This window comes from Echeneis naucrates, chromosome 19, assembly GCF_900963305.1.
Source record: "Echeneis naucrates chromosome 19, fEcheNa1.1, whole genome shotgun sequence".
NCBI lineage: Eukaryota > Metazoa > Chordata > Actinopteri > Carangiformes > Echeneidae > Echeneis > Echeneis naucrates.
The window spans coordinates 1,487,737-1,505,773 of NC_042529.1; the positions used below are offsets into that span (position 1 = coordinate 1,487,737).

The window sequence follows — 18,037 nt, forward strand, 5'->3', positions numbered from 1 at the left end:
TTTTTTATTTAAAAAAAAAAAGCTTTATGTAAAGATTTATGTAAAATCTCCCTGACTCTATTTAACACCACGTTTAATAATAATTACAAGTGTATCATGAAAATATGAAATAAAGAGACAAATGTCAAATGATTGAATATTAATGAATCTGTTTAACTAATCTATCATAAAATAGTATATCTCATGTGGAATAATAACGTGCTGATTATACTGATAACGTTTTAACCAATTTAAGATGCATGACTTTTACTTGTAATTGTGTATTTCGACATTTTTATAGTAGGACTTTATAAATAGTTGAATATCTTAACGATGTCTCTCTCACACATCATGTCTTCATCAGTTTGTCTCTGAGCTCTGGCAGGCAGTTCTCTGTATAGACAAAGACCCCAGGGGCCCCCAAGGGCCTTCAGGGCCCCTCCCAGTTACAAAGACCTGGCATGAATGAATCTGTGGAGGAACTTTAGAGTAATGTTCTGCTAAAGTGGAACATCAAAAGAAGAATAAGTGTGATGAGTCTGATGAGTTCAGTTTGTGACATCCAGGACTGGAGGGGTTAAAAGACTGGGTGGGGGGGTTCCCCTCCCTCCACATTTCTGGCCTCTGAATGGTCTAAGCCAGTTCATATGGCGCCCTCCCCCCCGTGTGTGTGTGTGTGTGTGAGTGTATGTTGTCTTTGCCTTATATAGTGCAGAGTTATCCGGCTGCTCTGCTTCGGGACTCTGAGATTCAACTTCAGCCAAAGTCGACCACACGACCCCCCCCTCACATTTTCGTTCCGCCTGTTTTCGATAAGAAGAGCATCTCCGGCTCCAGCGGCTTCTCTGCTTCTCCACCTGTTTCCAAAGGCACAAACATGAACGGCACCACGGACGAAAACTGCGACCACCTTCTTCATGACGGCTCCTTCATGTTTACCTCGGAGTCGGTCGGAGAAGGCCATCCAGGTGAGTCCCACTTCCTCTCCAGTTCAGCTGCAGCCGCTTCAGACTGTGATGGAGAGCAGCCGCCGTCTTTTTATGTTTCACTGATCATTGATGACTTTGAGGAATGTGCAGAATCCATGCTGGGAGGCTCCGGCCTGAAGGTAGAAGAGCCAAACACAACTGATTAGAAGCTTTGGGTTGTTGTTTTTTTTTTCTGGATGCATTTAAAGCTATGAGACTGTGGATTTTAGTACTTTATCATAAAGAAAATGTGAATTGAACCTGCGTGTAAAGTTCAGCACAAGAACTCAAACTTGAAAGCACATTTCAGAGAGCTAACTGGGCAGACTTGAGTTCACTCTGTTAAGGTGGATAACAACTTTCAGGAAATTCAAGATATCAAGCTGAATTAATAAATTGTCTCTATTGTACTTCTTCCATTTAAAATCTGGAGTTTCTTCTTCTTCAGTTTGTGGATTTGAGACTCAGGGTCAATTATCCTGTCACTTGGAGTAAAACAGTGTTGACGTGTCTCTTATTTCAAAGAGGAGGTCGTCAGTTTGAAAATGTGTGCACAGCAGTCTCGTCTTAGTGAGTTCATGGAGATTGCGAGTGTCTGTGTGTGTGTGTGTGTGTGTGTGTGAGAGACAGTAACAGCAGCTACATCGATGTGATGCGTGCAAACATTTCAGGCAGGAGGCCACAAACTGAGTGAGGACAGGTGAGCCACAGCTTTGGCCTCAGTCCACAATCTGACACACGAGTCCAGAGAAACAAAAAGAAGGAGCTGCTGTGTGAGGGTACAGTAGTCCAGGATGATTTTAATGGAGCCGAGTGTCGCGTTGGCTGTTGGGTCGGGGCTCCACGCCAGAGCTATTCAGGGCTGCAGCTCCTAATAGGACTGATGTGTAGTGAAATGGGATATTTTCAGGCTGTGCCCTAATGAGAAACCTGACCGGCGTAGCTGAAGGTCACACGAGGAAACAGGATGACTGAAACCTTCTTTTTTCCCCAGATAAGATATGTGATCAGATCAGTGACGCTGTGCTGGACGCTCACCTGAAGCAGGACCCCGACGCTAAAGTGGCCTGTGGTGAGTAACAAAGTGTAACCTCGCTCCGTACCGTCAAACTCAAAGCTTCGACATTTACTCAGATGTTAGCGTTAGAAATAACAACGGTCAAAGCAGGATTCATTCCCAGTTACTCCGTAGAAAACACAAAAGACACACAAAGGCTGCAAGTCACATTAGAGCTCCTTGTACAAACAAGTGGAAATCATCTTTAAGGCTTCGATGTGCTAAAATAAATATATTCCATGACAGTGATTAGAGTTGAATCTCATTTCCATTATCTCTGAGGCCTTCAGAGTTCAGTCTGTTTCTCCTTCAACCAAATTATGAAACTGTCAATCTGGAAGTCAAAACACACACACACAGACAGAGACACACAGACACACACACACACAGACACACACACACAGACACACAGACACACACACACACGCCTCCTTGTTGCATGTCAACACAGGCCGTACAAATACAAAGAAATTGTCCTTTGTGCGTCCATACAGAGACGGTGTGTAAGACAGGCATGGTGCTGCTCTGCGGTGAGATCACATCGCGGGCCAACGTGGACTACCAGGCCGTGGTGAGAGACACCATCCAACACATCGGATACGACAGCTCCGACAAAGGTGACAGGATTTAACTGCTCTGTGTGCTCGACTCTGACTCTGACCCTGATCCTGGTCCTGATCCTGGTCCTGATCCTGGTCCTGATCCTGGTCCTGATCCTGGTCCTGACTCTGACCCTGACCCTGACTCTGACCCTGGTTCTGACCCTGATCCTGGTCCTGATCCTGGTCCTGACTCTGACTCTGACCCTGACTCTGACCCTGACTCTGACCCTGATCCTGGTCCTGATCCTGGTCCTGATCCTGGTCCTGATCCTGGTCCTGATCCTGGTCCTGACTCTGACTCTGACCCTGACTCTGACTCTGACCCTGACTCTGACCCTGACTCTGACCCTGATCCTGGTCCTGATCCTGGTCCTGACTCTGACTCTGACCCTGACTCTGACTCTGACTCTGACTCTGACTCTGACCCTGATCCTGACTCTGACCCTGATCCTGACTCTGACCCTGATCCTGGTCCTGACTCTGATCCTGGTTCTGACCCTGATCCTGACCCTGGTTCTGACTCTGATCCTGGTTCTGACCCTGACTCTGACTCTCACCCTGACCCTGACCCTGGTTCTGACTCTGATCCTGGTTCTGACCCTGACTCTGATCCTGGTTCTGACCCTGACTCTGACTCTCACCCTGACCCTGACCCTGGTCCTGACTCTGACCCTGACTCTGACCCTGACTCTGACCCTGATCCTGGTCCTGATCCTGGTCCTGACTCTGACTCTGACCCTGACTCTGACTCTGACTCTGACTCTGACCCTGACTCTGACTCTGACTCTGACTCTGACTCTGACTCTGACCCTGATCCTGACTCTGACCCTGATCCTGACTCTGACCCTGATCCTGGTCCTGACTCTGATCCTGGTTCTGACCCTGATCCTGACCCTGGTTCTGACTCTGATCCTGGTTCTGACCCTGACTCTGACTCTCACCCTGACCCTGACCCTGGTTCTGACTCTGATCCTGGTTCTGACCCTGACTCTGATCCTGGTTCTGACCCTGACTCTGACTCTCACCCTGACTCTGACCCTGGTTCTGACCCTGACCCTGACCCTGGTTCTGACCCTGACCCTGACTCTGACCCTGGTTCTGGATCTGGTTCTGATCCTGACCCTCTGGTCTTCCTTAATCAGGATTTGATTACAAAACCTGTAACGTGCTGGTGGCCCTGGAGCAGCAGTCCCCCGACATCGCACAGGGAGTTCACATCGATCGTCTGGAGAACGACATTGGAGCTGGAGACCAGGTCACAGAGGAACACAACAACAACAACACCACCACAATCTCTCGTCACAAAACCATCTTGACTTGAAACTTAAACAAAAACTCTGCATCAGTATGAAACATTAACTGACCAGAAACCTTTTTCTGATGTCAACACTACACGAGACAAAGATCCTGATGTCCTGATTCTGGATCTGTGTGGACAGGGTCTGATGTTCGGGTACGCCACGGACGAGACGGAGGAGTGCATGCCGCTCACCATCATCCTCGCCCACAAACTCAACGCCAAGATGGCCGAACTGAGACGGAACGGGACGGTGCCCTGGCTGCGCCCGGACTCCAAGACACAGGTGGGCTCAAGATGCAAAACTGAACCCAAAGCCGAGGGTGAAGTGACGGACATGAACTCAACACAAACTGAGAACGGTGTTCAGTCCAGATTTAGGTTGGTAACATCAACAGTCTTTCTCTGTAAAAATAACCCGGTTCACATTTAGGTTATGTTTGTTAGTTCTGTTATTTAAAGGAAAGGAAATGTGTGAGAAAGGAAAAATACAGATTTGATCTTAATTCAGATTATTTGATTCTTTTTAATTAAAGATGTTTTCTCTGCGTGAGATAAAAACATATTTCAGTGTCAGATAAAGTTCTTAAAGGAAGTTTAAAGACTACCTTCAGGATTATCTCAATAATACGGTGCAATGAAGTGATTTCTGCTCAGAATAATCCCACAGAACCGTTCAGTGATCCCTGAACTTGAATCTGAACTCAAACCGGACCAGTGCAGCTGTCCCTGTTCGTCCTTCCTGAACAGTTCAATAATGCTAAATATTTACAGTACACCTAAAGAAGACTCACAAACAGCACACATGGGCCTTTAAACTGGGGGGGTCTGAGGACGCCCCCTCCGTGGTGAGTCCTTCCCTCGGTAGTATGTGGGACCAGAATGTGCCTCACCAGCAGCCTCGGACCGGAGCGGGCCGGAATGCAACATCTGAGCCGGGAGACGCCTTTCCAATAACAGTCGGCCTGCAGAGAGCCGGAAACTGAACACTGCTCCGACAGTTTCCCTCCAAATGAGATTAAAACATGAATTCAGCCCCGATCCTGATCAGTCTCCACAGAAAAGGTGATTAGACTCCTCCCCCGTCCAGGTGACGGTTCACTACGCCCAGGAGAACGGAGCCGTGATCCCCAAGAGGGTCCACACCGTGGTGATCTCAGTCCAGCACGACGACTACGTGAGCCTGGAGGAGCAGCAGAGCGTCCTGAAGGAGAAGGTGATCAAAGCCGTGGTCCCGTCCAGGTACCTGGACGACAACACCGTCTACCACCTACAGCCCAGCGGGCGCTTCGTCATCGGAGGACCACAGGTATGACAGAGTGAGCATGAGGGAGTGAAGACGTGACAGAGTGAGCACGTGACTGAGTGAAGACGAGGGAGTGAGCATGAGAGAGTGACGATGTGACTGAGTGAAGACGTGACAGAGTGAAGACGTGACTGAGTGAAGACGTGACTGAGTGAAGACGTGACTGAGTGAAGACGTGACTGAGTGAAGACGAGCGAGTGAAGACATGACAGTGAGCACGTGACTGAGTGAAGACGAGGGAGTGAGCATGAGAGAGTGACGATGTGAGAGTGAACACGTGACTGAGTGAAGACGAGGGAGTGAGCATGAGAGAGTGACGATGTGACGGAGTGAAGACGTGACGGAGTGAAGACGTGACGGAGTGAAGACGAGGGAGTGAAGACATGACAGAGTGAGCACGTGACTGAGTGAAGACGAGGGAGTGAGCATGAGAGAGTGACGATGTGACGGAGTGAAGACGTGACGGAGTGAAGACGTGACGGAGTGAAGACGTGACTGAGTGAAGACGTGACTGAGTGAAGACGTGACTGAGTGAAGACGTGACTGAGTGAAGACGAGGGAGTGAGCATGAGAGAGTGACGATGTGACAGAGTGAAGACGTGACAGTGGACTCATGACAGAGTGAACATTAATGCTCTGAATGATATCATTACTGATTTAAGTGATTTGACGTTATGAAAGTTTTCAAAAAGCAGCAAGCTGGATTAACAACAGTCAGATAAAAATAACAAACACACACACTGTGAACACACACTGTGAACACACACTCAGGAGGACAGGTGTGTGTTAACTCACCTTCAAATTACGACAATTTGCGTTTCAACCGGACCGGAACTGAACGGCAATGGCGCCAACTCGCAGCCGGAAATACAGCTCACCGCTGGTCACGTGGTATCCGGTGGACAGGTGGAGGTGGGCGGGGCCGTCAACCGGAAACGCCGCGGCGACGTCAGACGTAATGAGAGTAGCCGCTCAGGATCTGATTGGATGACTGTAAACGAGCCAATCAGCTCTCAGAGAGGCAATGACGTCACTGTGCTTGCTCTTTTTTTTTTATCTTTGCCGAAATGAAGGACGAGAATTTTTTTTTCGAAAATATATTTAAAGGAAAAAAAAATCAAATTAACATTTTTATAAAAATTTATCAAAGCTGCTCAGTCTGAACCGTTTTAGCTGTAAAATGTGGTTATTAAGTGAATGTAGTCACCAAAAATATGAAAATAAAGTCATATTGAAATATCCCACAAAGAGGGCAGACTGAGGGCTTCCTGTTGCTCTGCAGGGCGATGCCGGAGTGACAGGCAGGAAGATCATCGTCGACACATATGGAGGTTGGGGCGCTCATGGCGGCGGCGCCTTCTCCGGTAAGGACTACACCAAGGTGGACCGCTCAGCCGCCTACGCTGCCCGCTGGGTGGCCAAGTCTCTGGTGAAGGCCAGACTGTGCAGGAGGGTGCTGGTGCAGGTGAGACCCTCCCCCCTCTGACTGGTCCTTAAATGCATCACACCTGTAGTTTAAATCATCTGAGGCCTTCAGGGCCAACAGGAATCACTTCTACTGTACAGATGTTTTAGTTTGCTTCTGGTCTGCACCTCCACCTCATCCGAAACCTTTTTGTCTTATCTGACCTCTGATGTGTCTTCAGGTGGCGTATGCGATCGGCGTGGCTCATCCTCTGTCCATCTCCCTGTTCACCTACGGCTCGTCTCAGAAGACCGACACCGAGCTGCTGCAGATCGTCAACAAAAACTTTGACCTCCGACCCGGCATCATCGTCAGGTCGGTGTGACAGTTGGGATGTAATTACACCTCTCTCTGGAAACCTGAGAGTTCATCTTTGTTGTTCGTTTGGACTTTTAGGGACCTGGACCTGAAGAGGCCGATCTACCAGAAGACGGCCTGCTACGGACACTTCGGCAGGAGGGAGTTTCCGTGGGAGGTCCCGAAGAACCTGAACTTCTAATGTATCTACTGTATGTGAGAGTGTCAGTGATTTATAAACCTCCTCCTGCTCCTGTAACCCAGTAAGGCGAAGGCAGGAGGGATTGGCCGGTGTGGTTTATGGCCCTGCAGCCCCTCAATAGTAACAGAAATATGAGCGAGCCGTTTGTTATTTCGGTCCTGTAGCTGCAGAGCTCAGTCACGAGGCTGCTGGTTCTTTCAGCTTCAGTAGACAATGACCAAATTAAAGGAAGGTGAGCTCTGAGGTTAAACCTGCAGACATCTGATCAACCGAAGCTGACCACAAACCAGAGATGAGACCTTTTCAACCTAAAGCTGTTACAGGTAAAGAAGCCAAAAAGGAGGTTTTCTCTTCCATGCCAGAAAATCAGAGACTAACTTTGACCTTTAAAACTCTCAATTTACAGTTCAGATGACAGAAGTCTTTTTAGATAAATGCATAAACCTATAACATAAATATCTATTACATTATCCCCTTTATAACTCATCTTCTTGTGATTGTGAGGCCGTCGTGGCTGCTGCTGTTTCTGATGTCTGCAGGACGGCCTGAAGCTTATGAAGGTGCACTCGGTGAAGGCTGCACAGAAAGTCTTAACAGTTTTGAAGCACAGCACTGTGGTCTGAACGTACTCTACATCTCCAGATTACACCACCTGGCACCAAAGTCGTATAAATTTCACCTGCAGACACTCAGAAAACAAAGACGAGCTGTGATCCCATTTAGAGTCCCAAAGAAGTCCAAAAAATATCAAAGTCTCATTCTGTTCATGGCATTACTTCTCCAAAACACGATGTAAATATGATTTTTCAAGAATAAAAACTACTTTTAACAACAGTGTAGTCCGTCTTATTTCACTTTGATGCTTTAATTTGTTGTTTGCTGATCTGTCTCTTCTGATATGAAACAACGTGTTTGCTCCTATTAAAGCTGATACTGGCTGTTTTCACAAACAAAATATGCAGCAGAGCCTATTTGAACAATATGAGACAGAAACTGCTTCAGTTGATACTAAAACTTGAATTACAAGAAGCACTTAAAAAAACATCAGGCACAAACAACAATTAAAATACACGACAACCCTCCAGCTATTGTTGAGAGTTTGGGGGGTTTCATTCCCAATAACTTCATCTTATTATTGAGGTAAAGAGCGAAAAGCTGGTTATGTAATAAAACTTCCTGAGTGGGAACAATACGGTCTGAAAACAAGCGGCGGCTCAGCGAGGAGCGACATGTGAAGAGACGCTTTCTGATGAAAGGCCAAGAAATCAGAGGCCGATTGTTACGCTAAGAGAGTGAAAACAAACAGCGAGGCCTGTGTGTGTCTGTGTGTGTCTGTGTGTGTGTGCATCTCTTTTCTGGCCTCAAGGCACTCATAACAGTTGTGCAAAGTTTGCACTTTTACGAAGCAGGATAAAAGTCTTTGGTCACTCCTGAGGAGATCTGCGTTGGCTGCGACTGTGTGCTGATATGCAGGAAGCAGCTTCCAGGATCCAGAGTGGTTCATATTCTTTGTGCCCTTTGACCTCCAGGAAGGAGGGAGAGGGTTTCATTCACAGGATGGACAAAGTCTCCGGCTGATGGCGGTTGGAGCCGGCGCCCACCGGTTTGAGCTCGGAGCCGGAGAAGTTCTGCACGCTGCTCCCTCTGGACAGGACCAGCAGTGTGTCCCCCGACATGCCCGCGAACTCGAAGGCAAAAGTGCCGTAGAAGAGCATGATGAGCGAGCAGTAGATCCACTCGAAGATGGCGGAGGCGTGCTGCAGGGCAAAGCTTTCCTGGCAGAAGAACACTCCGCCTGGGGGAGGGGGGGTCAGAGGTCAAGGAGGAACACTGGCTGCATGGCAGGAGATGGAAGACGTTCCCTCACAGGGCTGTAACACAATCTTTTCTCCAGCAGATGGTGACACACTACATTACACTTCACATGACTCACACAGCAGGATCAAGGACACAAACAAGGATACTGAGGACCAGAGCGATCAGGGCCAGCAGGGCCAACCCCACCCGCAGGTGTGCCACCCGGTACTCGTCCTGGGTCTTGGCCAGTTTGTAGGTCAGAGCCGACTGCAGACACACAAACAGCATGCTGGTCGGGAAGGCCACTCCAGCTCCCACATAGTGAAGCACTTTAGCAAAATCCACCTGAGAAGGAAACATGAACACAAAAGACAGATTCTTTAACCTCAGAGAGGATTTTCTCCTTTTATACTTAACTTTTCTATCATCAGTTAAACAGACAGAAACACTTCTCTAATGACATTTGGCACAAATGTTCATGCGACAGGATTAATTAGAATCTCTGAGCATCATCTTCAGGTCAGCACGGCAGTTTAGCCGATATCTTTGCTTTATGACAGACAACTAATGATTCCCATGATCCTCTTTGTCGTTTGGCTGACAGATATTTTCTTTGACTTCACCAAACATCACAGTCCCACGTGTGAGAAACGTCTTCGCTGATATAAAACCTTATTATAAGTGGAATAGTATTAATCTGACGATGATCATGGGCCATGGTGACCTGACAGGGGCATTGTGGGTAATCATCAGATGAGCGAGGAAGTGGGAAGAAATGTAATAAAACTAATTTGAAAAAGCTACGAGATGATCTCCATCATCAGCTGAGAGGCGACTTCACGTCAACCTGAACTCATCTCAACGAGCCCAGTGTGTCTGTTCACACACGGACACACACAGACGCACAACTTCAAACGCAGCAGCTGGTTTGAAGACAACACATTCTGCTCACGGCGTTAAGTGAATGACAGATCGCAGCTGTTTGAGCAGAGGAGAGTCACTCCGTTCACGTCTGAAGGAGACGAAGAACTTCACCGTGACGAACCTGCATCTGCAAAACATCTCAGCAACGCACACACAACTGAGGAGGTGCCAGCATGTCACAGAAACAGTAGTTAGATGTTTGAGTCAAAGGCCCAAATGGTCTAAAGGTTTAAAGGGCCACACAGTCTGAAGGTAGACCTCCATGTGGTCCAGATTCAGAAACTGAGCCTTAAACCAGCTGTCAGGACTTCTGGGACTTTGTGATGTCACAATGATGTTAATAATAATAATAATGTTCCATCAGCATTTAGCTGCAGCGCTTCTGCTGTTAAACGGTGTTAGCAGGTTCATCGTATCATGTTAAGAAGCACTCACAGGTAAATCAGAGGCACCTTCACTTCATTCCAACAGTCCAAAGACATAAATGTGTCAGTCAGAACGTGTTCAGATTCGACTTGGCTGCCGCCCGAGGCCACGAATTCTGATCTCAGAGGAGAATTATCTGTATCTGTACGAGTGTGAGGCTGCAGCTGGAGGACGTTCCTGTAAGTGCACGTGCTCTGTCGTTCTAATGCCCTCCAGGAAAATCAATCACACGTCAGGCACGAAAGATGGCAAGGCAAGCTCGTCCTCACGCCGACCTTCCCGAGTCAGACGACACGCAGCCCAAATGTGTTGTTCTTCAGATCGAGCTGCTGCAGAGACGCTGCCAGACGAATTCCAGACAGAAAAAAAAGGATCAAAGGAAATCCGCCCGGAAAGTTTGTAAAGTGTTGAGAGGCTGCAGGAGGGAGGAACATCAGAGAGGCCCAGCAGCCGAGGAGACGGTTAATCCGTCAGCAGGGTAACATGTAGTCCAGCAGATTATTCCCTTCAAGTGACATAATCAAATTCATTTAAATTCAAATCAGAGGCTGTAAAGCAGAATAAAGATAAAGACTAATAAAGACTCAGGTTCTTTAGATTTCTGTCCGCAGTATAAAGGCCACATGTGCTGCCACAATAACACGACGTCCTGCCGGCTGTTGTTGAAACTGAACCTGGGACAGATTAAACACTCACCTCAACAATCGCTGGAGGCAGCAGAGAGATAACATCTCTCTCTTCTCTCTGTGAATCCAAACCAACTTTGTAGGAAATTCTGTAAATTATATTTTGTGCAGCATTTATTTCGGCAGATGGTTGTTTTTATAAAGTTAATCCAGCATTGATGTTTTTTTTTTTTCTTCTGCAGCAGAATGTCAGCTTCATTAAATCTGCTGGTTAATTATTCTGTTTAAACACGAGCTTTATGACATTTAGGAAAATAAATAAAACAGTTTGAAAGCAGATTGTAAAACAAACAGGTAATTCCTCCCAGCAGCTCAGTGTGTGTTTGCCGTGTTGGTTTTGTGGGTTATCCTGCCAAGTGGAGCAGCAGGGGCTGATGGGAGTCACCACTTGGTGTGGATAAATATTAGGAGTTCCCAGTTTTCAGGAGCAGGAAGAACTGACTGACATTGAAGCGACAGGTGAGGGAGTGTTGGTATGACTTTCACTTCACCTGTGATTTATTCTGCCATTGTTTTAATGCGTCAGCTGCAGATGTTTACCTGGAAGTTTCCCACCATGATGAGCCCGGCGGCGCAGATCCATCCGGTGGAGAGGCCGGCCGTGTTCAGGACACAGTTCTGGTGTTTCTCGATGACGTGAGCGTAGCGCAGCAAACTGACCAGCATCACTGGAAGAACAGACAAACATCAACCCTTATTTAAGGAAAAATAATCCTCAGCTTCTCCAACGTTCAGCCTCCTTGTTCACTTTAAAATGATCTGTAACGCAGTTTTTTCCCATTACAGAGATTCTTACTGGAGAGAAGGTGCGGACTTGACTGCTGACTACATGAAATCATCTTATGTGAACCTCCGTCAAAGTCTTAAACAGGTTAACTGTATCAGTTCCAAAATTCTGTGTGATTATTTAAGGATGATGAAGGCCGACCCTGAACTGGATGGATGATGCTGCAGATTCTTCACGTCTGTTTACCAAACGGCTGCATCAAAGTCTCACAGCAGCTTCACGCCGCTGCACCATCTGCTGCTCATCACGCTGCGAGCTGTTTTGACGCTCATGTTGTTACTCCCGCGGCGAGCACGACGGTCAGTTTTTGATGGCCGAGCGTACGATAAAGATTCTGGGTTATCTGTTTGCCTCACCGCCCGCAGCACGGTGGCCTGATCCTCCTCTCATCTCCTCTGTCTCCACACCTCCAGGTCAAACTAACAGCCTCACAAATATAAACTGCCTTCATGAGAGTGGAATAAAAAAAGCTTTGATGCTGAGGTAATGTCCAGCTCCAGCCCACACACTAACCCTAACCCACTGTGGCCTCAACGAAGAGCGGAGAGCTCCATCTGTACGTCTGAACAGGAAACATTAAGAAGACATTTAGCAGAAGAATCAGCGTTAACTGCTTCTATTTATTCTCCCAGAACTCCACAGAGAGCTGAGACGGGTTGAGGCAGGTGGAACATGGAGGACTCAGTGTTCAGGCTCAGATGGGCCTACGTGATACGCAGCACTCTGCACTTTATTCTTCCTCCAAACCCAGTTTCCTCTGAAACGCCACATCAAACGGTCAGACGCCGCCACGCAAACAAACAGATCCACATGAAAACTCACCAGCAGCGGCTCCTCAGAGCTGTTACCTAATAGTCACGGCGGTGCCGCCCCAAAGTATCTGAGCTGGTTTATTTTGAGAGGACAGCTTTGCTCCGCACAATAACTAATGTTTGTCCCATTAAAGTCGGAGAGTTAAACACTTCAGTTTAAGGACTTCAGATGCTCTACCACTTTGAATTCATTCACAACACAGTTGTTTCAGCCACTTTGCATTTGAGTGCAACACAAAAAGTGTGCTGTCTCCTTATTTAAAGGTCCACACCAGAGAAACTGCCTCATTAAGAATAATGCATCCAGCCTTCAGGCCTGCCCTGAAAAGGAAACATCATCCACACTGAGTGTTGGCATCTTTCATTTCTTCCTGTGGTTTGTTTGCAGCTGGCAGTAGCTGACTCTGTGTAAATGTTAATGGATGTATCGAGAAAAAGAAAATCAATAGGCTCTTTGCACAGCGGGCAGTGAACTCTGGGTAAACCAGTTCAGAGGAGCAGAGGAGCCGCCCTTGTGGGGCATCTGAGGCATAAAAATGGACCATTCATGGTACAGGGTAAATTTTCTCCTGATTCTGGGGAACAAGACTTGGCTGGAGTCGCCACAGCTGCAAAAACAAGTGTGAGGAACCCCGTTCAACCGAGAGCAGCGCGTCGGGTAAATGTGTGTGTGTTTAGATGTGAACTCAAACTACGTTCTGCACACAGACGTCACTTTTAGCTCACTTTGTGCTGATACTCACCCAGAAAGGAGCCGGTGCTGCAGATGAGGCTGAAAAAGCAGCTTTCAGGTGGCAGAGTTCCACATTTACTGCAAAGAAAACAGAGCGGAGAGGAGGGTGGTTAGTCTGGGCCGGCGTCCAGGCTCAGTGGGCTAAAGTTCAACCAGGTTCTCAGGCCTCACATCGGATCCTGCATGTGCCCCTTTTGGATTTTGCTCCTATGTTGTTGTTTTTTTTACTATGCAGCATTTTCTCAGCAGCTCAAAAATAGTCCTGAAAAAGCACAAAGGCCTTATATGAGTCCACAGTTAGGCTGCGGTATTAAAACCATGCCAGCAATTCTTCTCCCTCAGAGAGCAGCTCAGCACAGAAGTGATTGTCTATAAATGGAGAACAACAGTCTCGCTGGGAGGTCGGGGAAAGAAGGCCGATGACATTTTATCTGCAGATCAAAAGGTTCAGTCTGACTCATGATGCTGAAGACGTCTTCGTCTGCGTCTCCACAAACGAGAGCTGCAAATTTCAGCCAATTGGGGCGACGGATCCGCTATGCACAACAAAAGCTCCTCTTCCTGTCGGGGTGGAGAGGTCATCCCTCCTCAACCCCTCCACTGCGACACACTCTGCAGCTGCTCCTCAACAACCAACTCCTCATTATTTTGTGCTTGTGATGAAATACGTTAACTTAGAAGTTACAGGGAAGATTTTTCATCATTCAGCTGTTGGAGCAAACACTGCTGCAGCTCTTTTTGGATTGTTTGGTGACTTTTATTTTGTGCATCAAGCTCCTACAAAGACAGTCGAGGACTTCAGTCGTCCATCTCTGTGCTTTGTCATTCACTGCAGATCACTGCAGACTCAGAAACAGAAGAAAAAAGAAAAACAGACTCGGTGGAACCACAGACAGCCGTGTGAGCTTGGATTCACTGAGGAACACGTTCAGATCGCAGACAGCTGCTGGTTCTGCAGTTTGATGAGCCGTGCAGGTGACAGACTCACCTGATGAGCGGTATGTTGTCCAGAGTGCAGCACAGTACAGGACCCCTCTGCAGAGGAAGCTGCTCCTCACAGGACTCGTTGTAAATCCTGTGGACACACACACAGAGTTCACTGTTTAAACAGTAATCCATCATTTGAGGACAAATTTTCACCTCAATGTTTCATAATGAACGTCTGGTAATGCAGGACAACTAAAGTAAGCAAACTCTGTTAATGATTGGAGCATCGACACTCTACGCACACCGCCGTAGATAATTAACTCGAGGAATATTCAGGTGAAAAGTCTCTTAAATAACAAAGTTAGAGAGCTGCGTTCCCACATGAGGACACGATCGTTTTATCATGAAATAATTTAGATCTTTGTATGAATTAAATCTGAACTGATTTTAAAACCAAATGCATCATAGTATTAAAACTTGGCTCAAAGATTTCAATAAATTACAGATAAGCTGAAGGTGCCCAGAGCTTCTGACGTATCGACCAGTAACCAAAAATCAACGATCCCCCTCAGAAACACAGAGGATTGTGGGTAATGCTGAGTTCTGTAGCAGCTGACAGGGAACTTTATCAAAGCGGAGATTTGACTCCATGTTTAGGTTTCAGCAGCAGCCCGGCTTCCTGCTTCAGTTCAGAGAACTCACATCCTCCCACCATGCCAACATTCGCCCCTGCAGCCCCCCGTCCTGATCTCCGCTCTCCTTACCCGCCTGCCATGTTTGAATTAAAACTTGGAAAACAAGGCAGGCTGGGAAGAGCAACGGGGCATTTAGGGGAGTTAGTCATCAGCAGAGGAAACCTTCTCTCAGTTTGGTCTTTGCTTTGAGCCTGTCGTTCGTCTGCTGTCTGCTCGTTAACCTGACGACTGGGGCGACGCTAAGGGAGCCATGAGAGAGAAGACAGGAAGCTGATGGTGTGTGTGTGCTGTACCAGTTGTGCACGGGGCAGACATGCTGGTTGTAAAGGGCCATGGCGTATCTGTAAGGTCAAAACACAGAAGAAGAGAGTCAAGTAACAAAAAGATAAAAGACTTTTTACACAAAAAGGTTTTAATATCTAAAAATTCTGGGTGAAGTGAATTTTAACAGAAGGCTCTGACGTCACATCGGACAGCTGGCTGTTTTTTAACCTGAACTCTGACGTCGTTAAAGTCCTGAAAGTCCTGAAAGGTACAAAGAACGTCCTCAAACCTGAGATCAGGTATCACACACAGACACACACTGTGATCACACTGCTGGACTGAAATCTCACAAAAGATTCAGCAGATTTTCATTGAAGTCCTCTGACTTGACAGATTATTTTATCTTGTGCTGTCATAAGTTCAAAGTTCACCAACTATTTGATAGATTATCTTGAAATGTGACCTGGATCCTTTTCCTGGGATTCTCCTGCACAATCAGCATCCTGGAGCGGCCTGAACTGTCGCCTCAGTCCCAGGAAAACAGAAAGGTCAATGACATAGATGCCGCCTCAGTAACTTTGTGGGACAGCAGGTAGACGGACAGAGACCAGGAGAGCGGCTGGTCCGGACTCAGTCCTGTTTGACTGTCCCCACGAGTCAACAGCATGTTATCTGATGCTTAAACACATCAGGGCTAAAGGGCACGACAGGCCAGACCTCAGACTGTTTCAGACCAGAATCAAGAAAACAAGCTGCTGATAAAAGTTACTGTACATGTGACAGCTGGGGTGGTTGTATTGACTGCTGATGGGGGGGGGGCATTTAGGGCAGGAGGATTGATTTGCAGCTCTCTGGTCTTTGCAGCCAGTTCCTTTCTCCTTCAGAAGCAAAAGTTTTGTTTCTGGGTCAGCAAAGCTAAAGCAAACAGACGGCGACACATTTGGGGGACAACAGGACCGATAGACTGAGGGTGGGGGGGTGTGGGGGGGGGGTGCCGAGATCTTTGGAGGCCTGCTGCGTCCGCTTTACTGAAGCTGTGAAAATGTTCTCAGACAGCAAACTGTGTCGGCTCAGAGAGGAAACAAGAAACACGGAGGACGACCCTGGATCTGGTCCAGGTGCTGCAGCAGGGACACGTGACCTTCAGGTTTGACATTCTAGAGGAATTCTCTTATTTGCTTAGTTGCATCTGACCTGGACGAGGTCCAGCATCGAGTTAGCTCAGCTCAGTTTATAGATACCCAACTCTGAACTGTCAGAGATGATGCTTAATCCAGGTTGAGTTGGCAAAGAGGCGTTTCCAGAACAACTTGTATCTGAAGTGTTTCAGGAGGGAAAACCGAGTGTTTCCAAAGTGTCCTGAGCGTGAAGTCAAAGATCGAGGAGAACTCCTGAAACTTCAACTCAACTCCAGAAAAAAAAACCCAAAACAAACAAACAAACGTAATATGGGCTTCACTTTTTGCATCATTGGGGAAAATACACACAATGAAACTCATGAAACTTACACAACCCAGATTCCAGTGATGGTGAAGACCGGCAGGCTGACGGGAAGGATCACCCAAACGGACATGATGACACCTGAAGGGTCACTAAGACAACAAAAACATCAGCGGGGGTTTAAAGTCTCAGGAAAAAAAACCTCGTTAGAAAATACTGTACTATTAATACAACTATTTTATTTTCTAACTGATGATGAAGATCATCGATGTGATCAAATGCTCCACAGCAGCAGCTCAGTGGACCTCAGCGGGTTATTTTCTTTTCTCACTTCTTGATTCCAAAGTACAAAATGAACTTTGAGCCTCGGAGGGCTTTAAAATGACAATAACGCTTGTTGACACACTAATCAAAGAGCTTCTGGGGGCCCCTGGTGTTCTCGGGCCCCGGGGCTGCTGGCAATCATCCATAGTTTGTCTGACTAACTAAAAAAAATGAATAAATAAAAAACTTAAATTCAACTCAGCGTAGAAAAAAGAGGCACAAAAAATGATGTTACATATCCTATTGAATCTGCTTTACTGATTATCATTATCAGTGAATTAGTTCACAGGTTGGTCCATTCAATTTCAGAAATTTCGGGACAGAAAGACACAAAACTAAAGTTTGTTGAAGCCAAAACAACAAAACTTCAGATTCTGCTTTTATTAATTTTATTTCATCTGACCAAAAGATTCAGTGGATAAAATGTCTTTTTAAAAAGTCTTCACTAACATCTGATAAGCTGCCATGTGAAGTTATTCTCATTGTTAGATTCATTAACTGAATATTAAATCCTGATTTTCCACCTGAACTAAAATCACATTGTGGAGTTTTTACCTTTTTGTTTCAGTGAAAACGTTTTAGTGTGTTGTTCTCCTCCAGACTGAGGGGGGGTCGGAGCTGCTGAGGGCGAGCTGCGTTCATGGTCCAGATGAAGATGAAGATGAAGATGAGGAGGATTTCTCACATCTGGACTGGCTCCCTGTCAGCAGTCATCCTGGACTGTCCTCCGTCGTCCGGTGTCTGGCTGTAATGGGCCGGTGGAGGCAGCAGCTGGAGTCACAGAACTGAACTCCTCCCATTACAGACTCTGACCCCCCCCCATCTCCTTCTGTGATTATTTGACAGTGTAAAACACCTTTTCTTTCCTTTGCAGTCCAGAATGGATGATGTGGTTCTGTTGTTTGTTGGTTTGTGTGTTGTTGTGTATTGTAATCACTGTGTTTTCCTTCTTGGAAAATGATTTCTCCTCTCAGCAGAAATATTTTTCTGAGTTTTTTCTTTCAAACTTTAAGTGTACTTTCCAAGAAAAGGGCCATGCTGCCTTCAGG

At 46.8% G+C, this 18,037-nt stretch overlaps 2 protein-coding genes across 2 annotated transcripts; one reads left to right on the plus strand and one right to left on the minus strand.

Moving 5' to 3' along the window:
• Window positions 1-819: 819 nt before the first annotated feature.
• Window positions 820-7,980, plus strand: LOC115060110 (S-adenosylmethionine synthase). The gene is made up of 9 exons (XM_029527942.1): window positions 820-947; window positions 1,942-2,019; window positions 2,499-2,621; window positions 3,749-3,861; window positions 4,046-4,189; window positions 4,994-5,212; window positions 6,492-6,674; window positions 6,856-6,989; window positions 7,071-7,980. Exons 1-9 carry the CDS (start codon window positions 857-859, stop codon window positions 7,171-7,173), a joined length of 1,188 nt encoding a protein of 395 aa, XP_029383802.1. The 5' UTR covers window positions 820-856; the 3' UTR covers window positions 7,174-7,980.
• A 135-nt stretch (window positions 7,981-8,115) lies between these two features.
• Window positions 8,116-17,637, minus strand: LOC115060135 (transmembrane protein 150A-like). Its single transcript, XM_029527972.1, has 8 exons — window positions 17,544-17,637; window positions 16,733-16,816; window positions 15,254-15,301; window positions 14,327-14,413; window positions 13,349-13,416; window positions 11,547-11,674; window positions 9,138-9,315; window positions 8,116-8,968 (listed from the first exon to the last, which is right to left on the minus strand). The coding sequence occupies exons 2-8, from the start codon at window positions 16,795-16,797 to the stop codon at window positions 8,724-8,726; spliced, it is 819 nt and encodes a 272-aa protein (XP_029383832.1). The 5' UTR covers window positions 16,798-16,816; window positions 17,544-17,637; the 3' UTR covers window positions 8,116-8,723.
• Window positions 17,638-18,037: the final 400 nt, after the last annotated feature.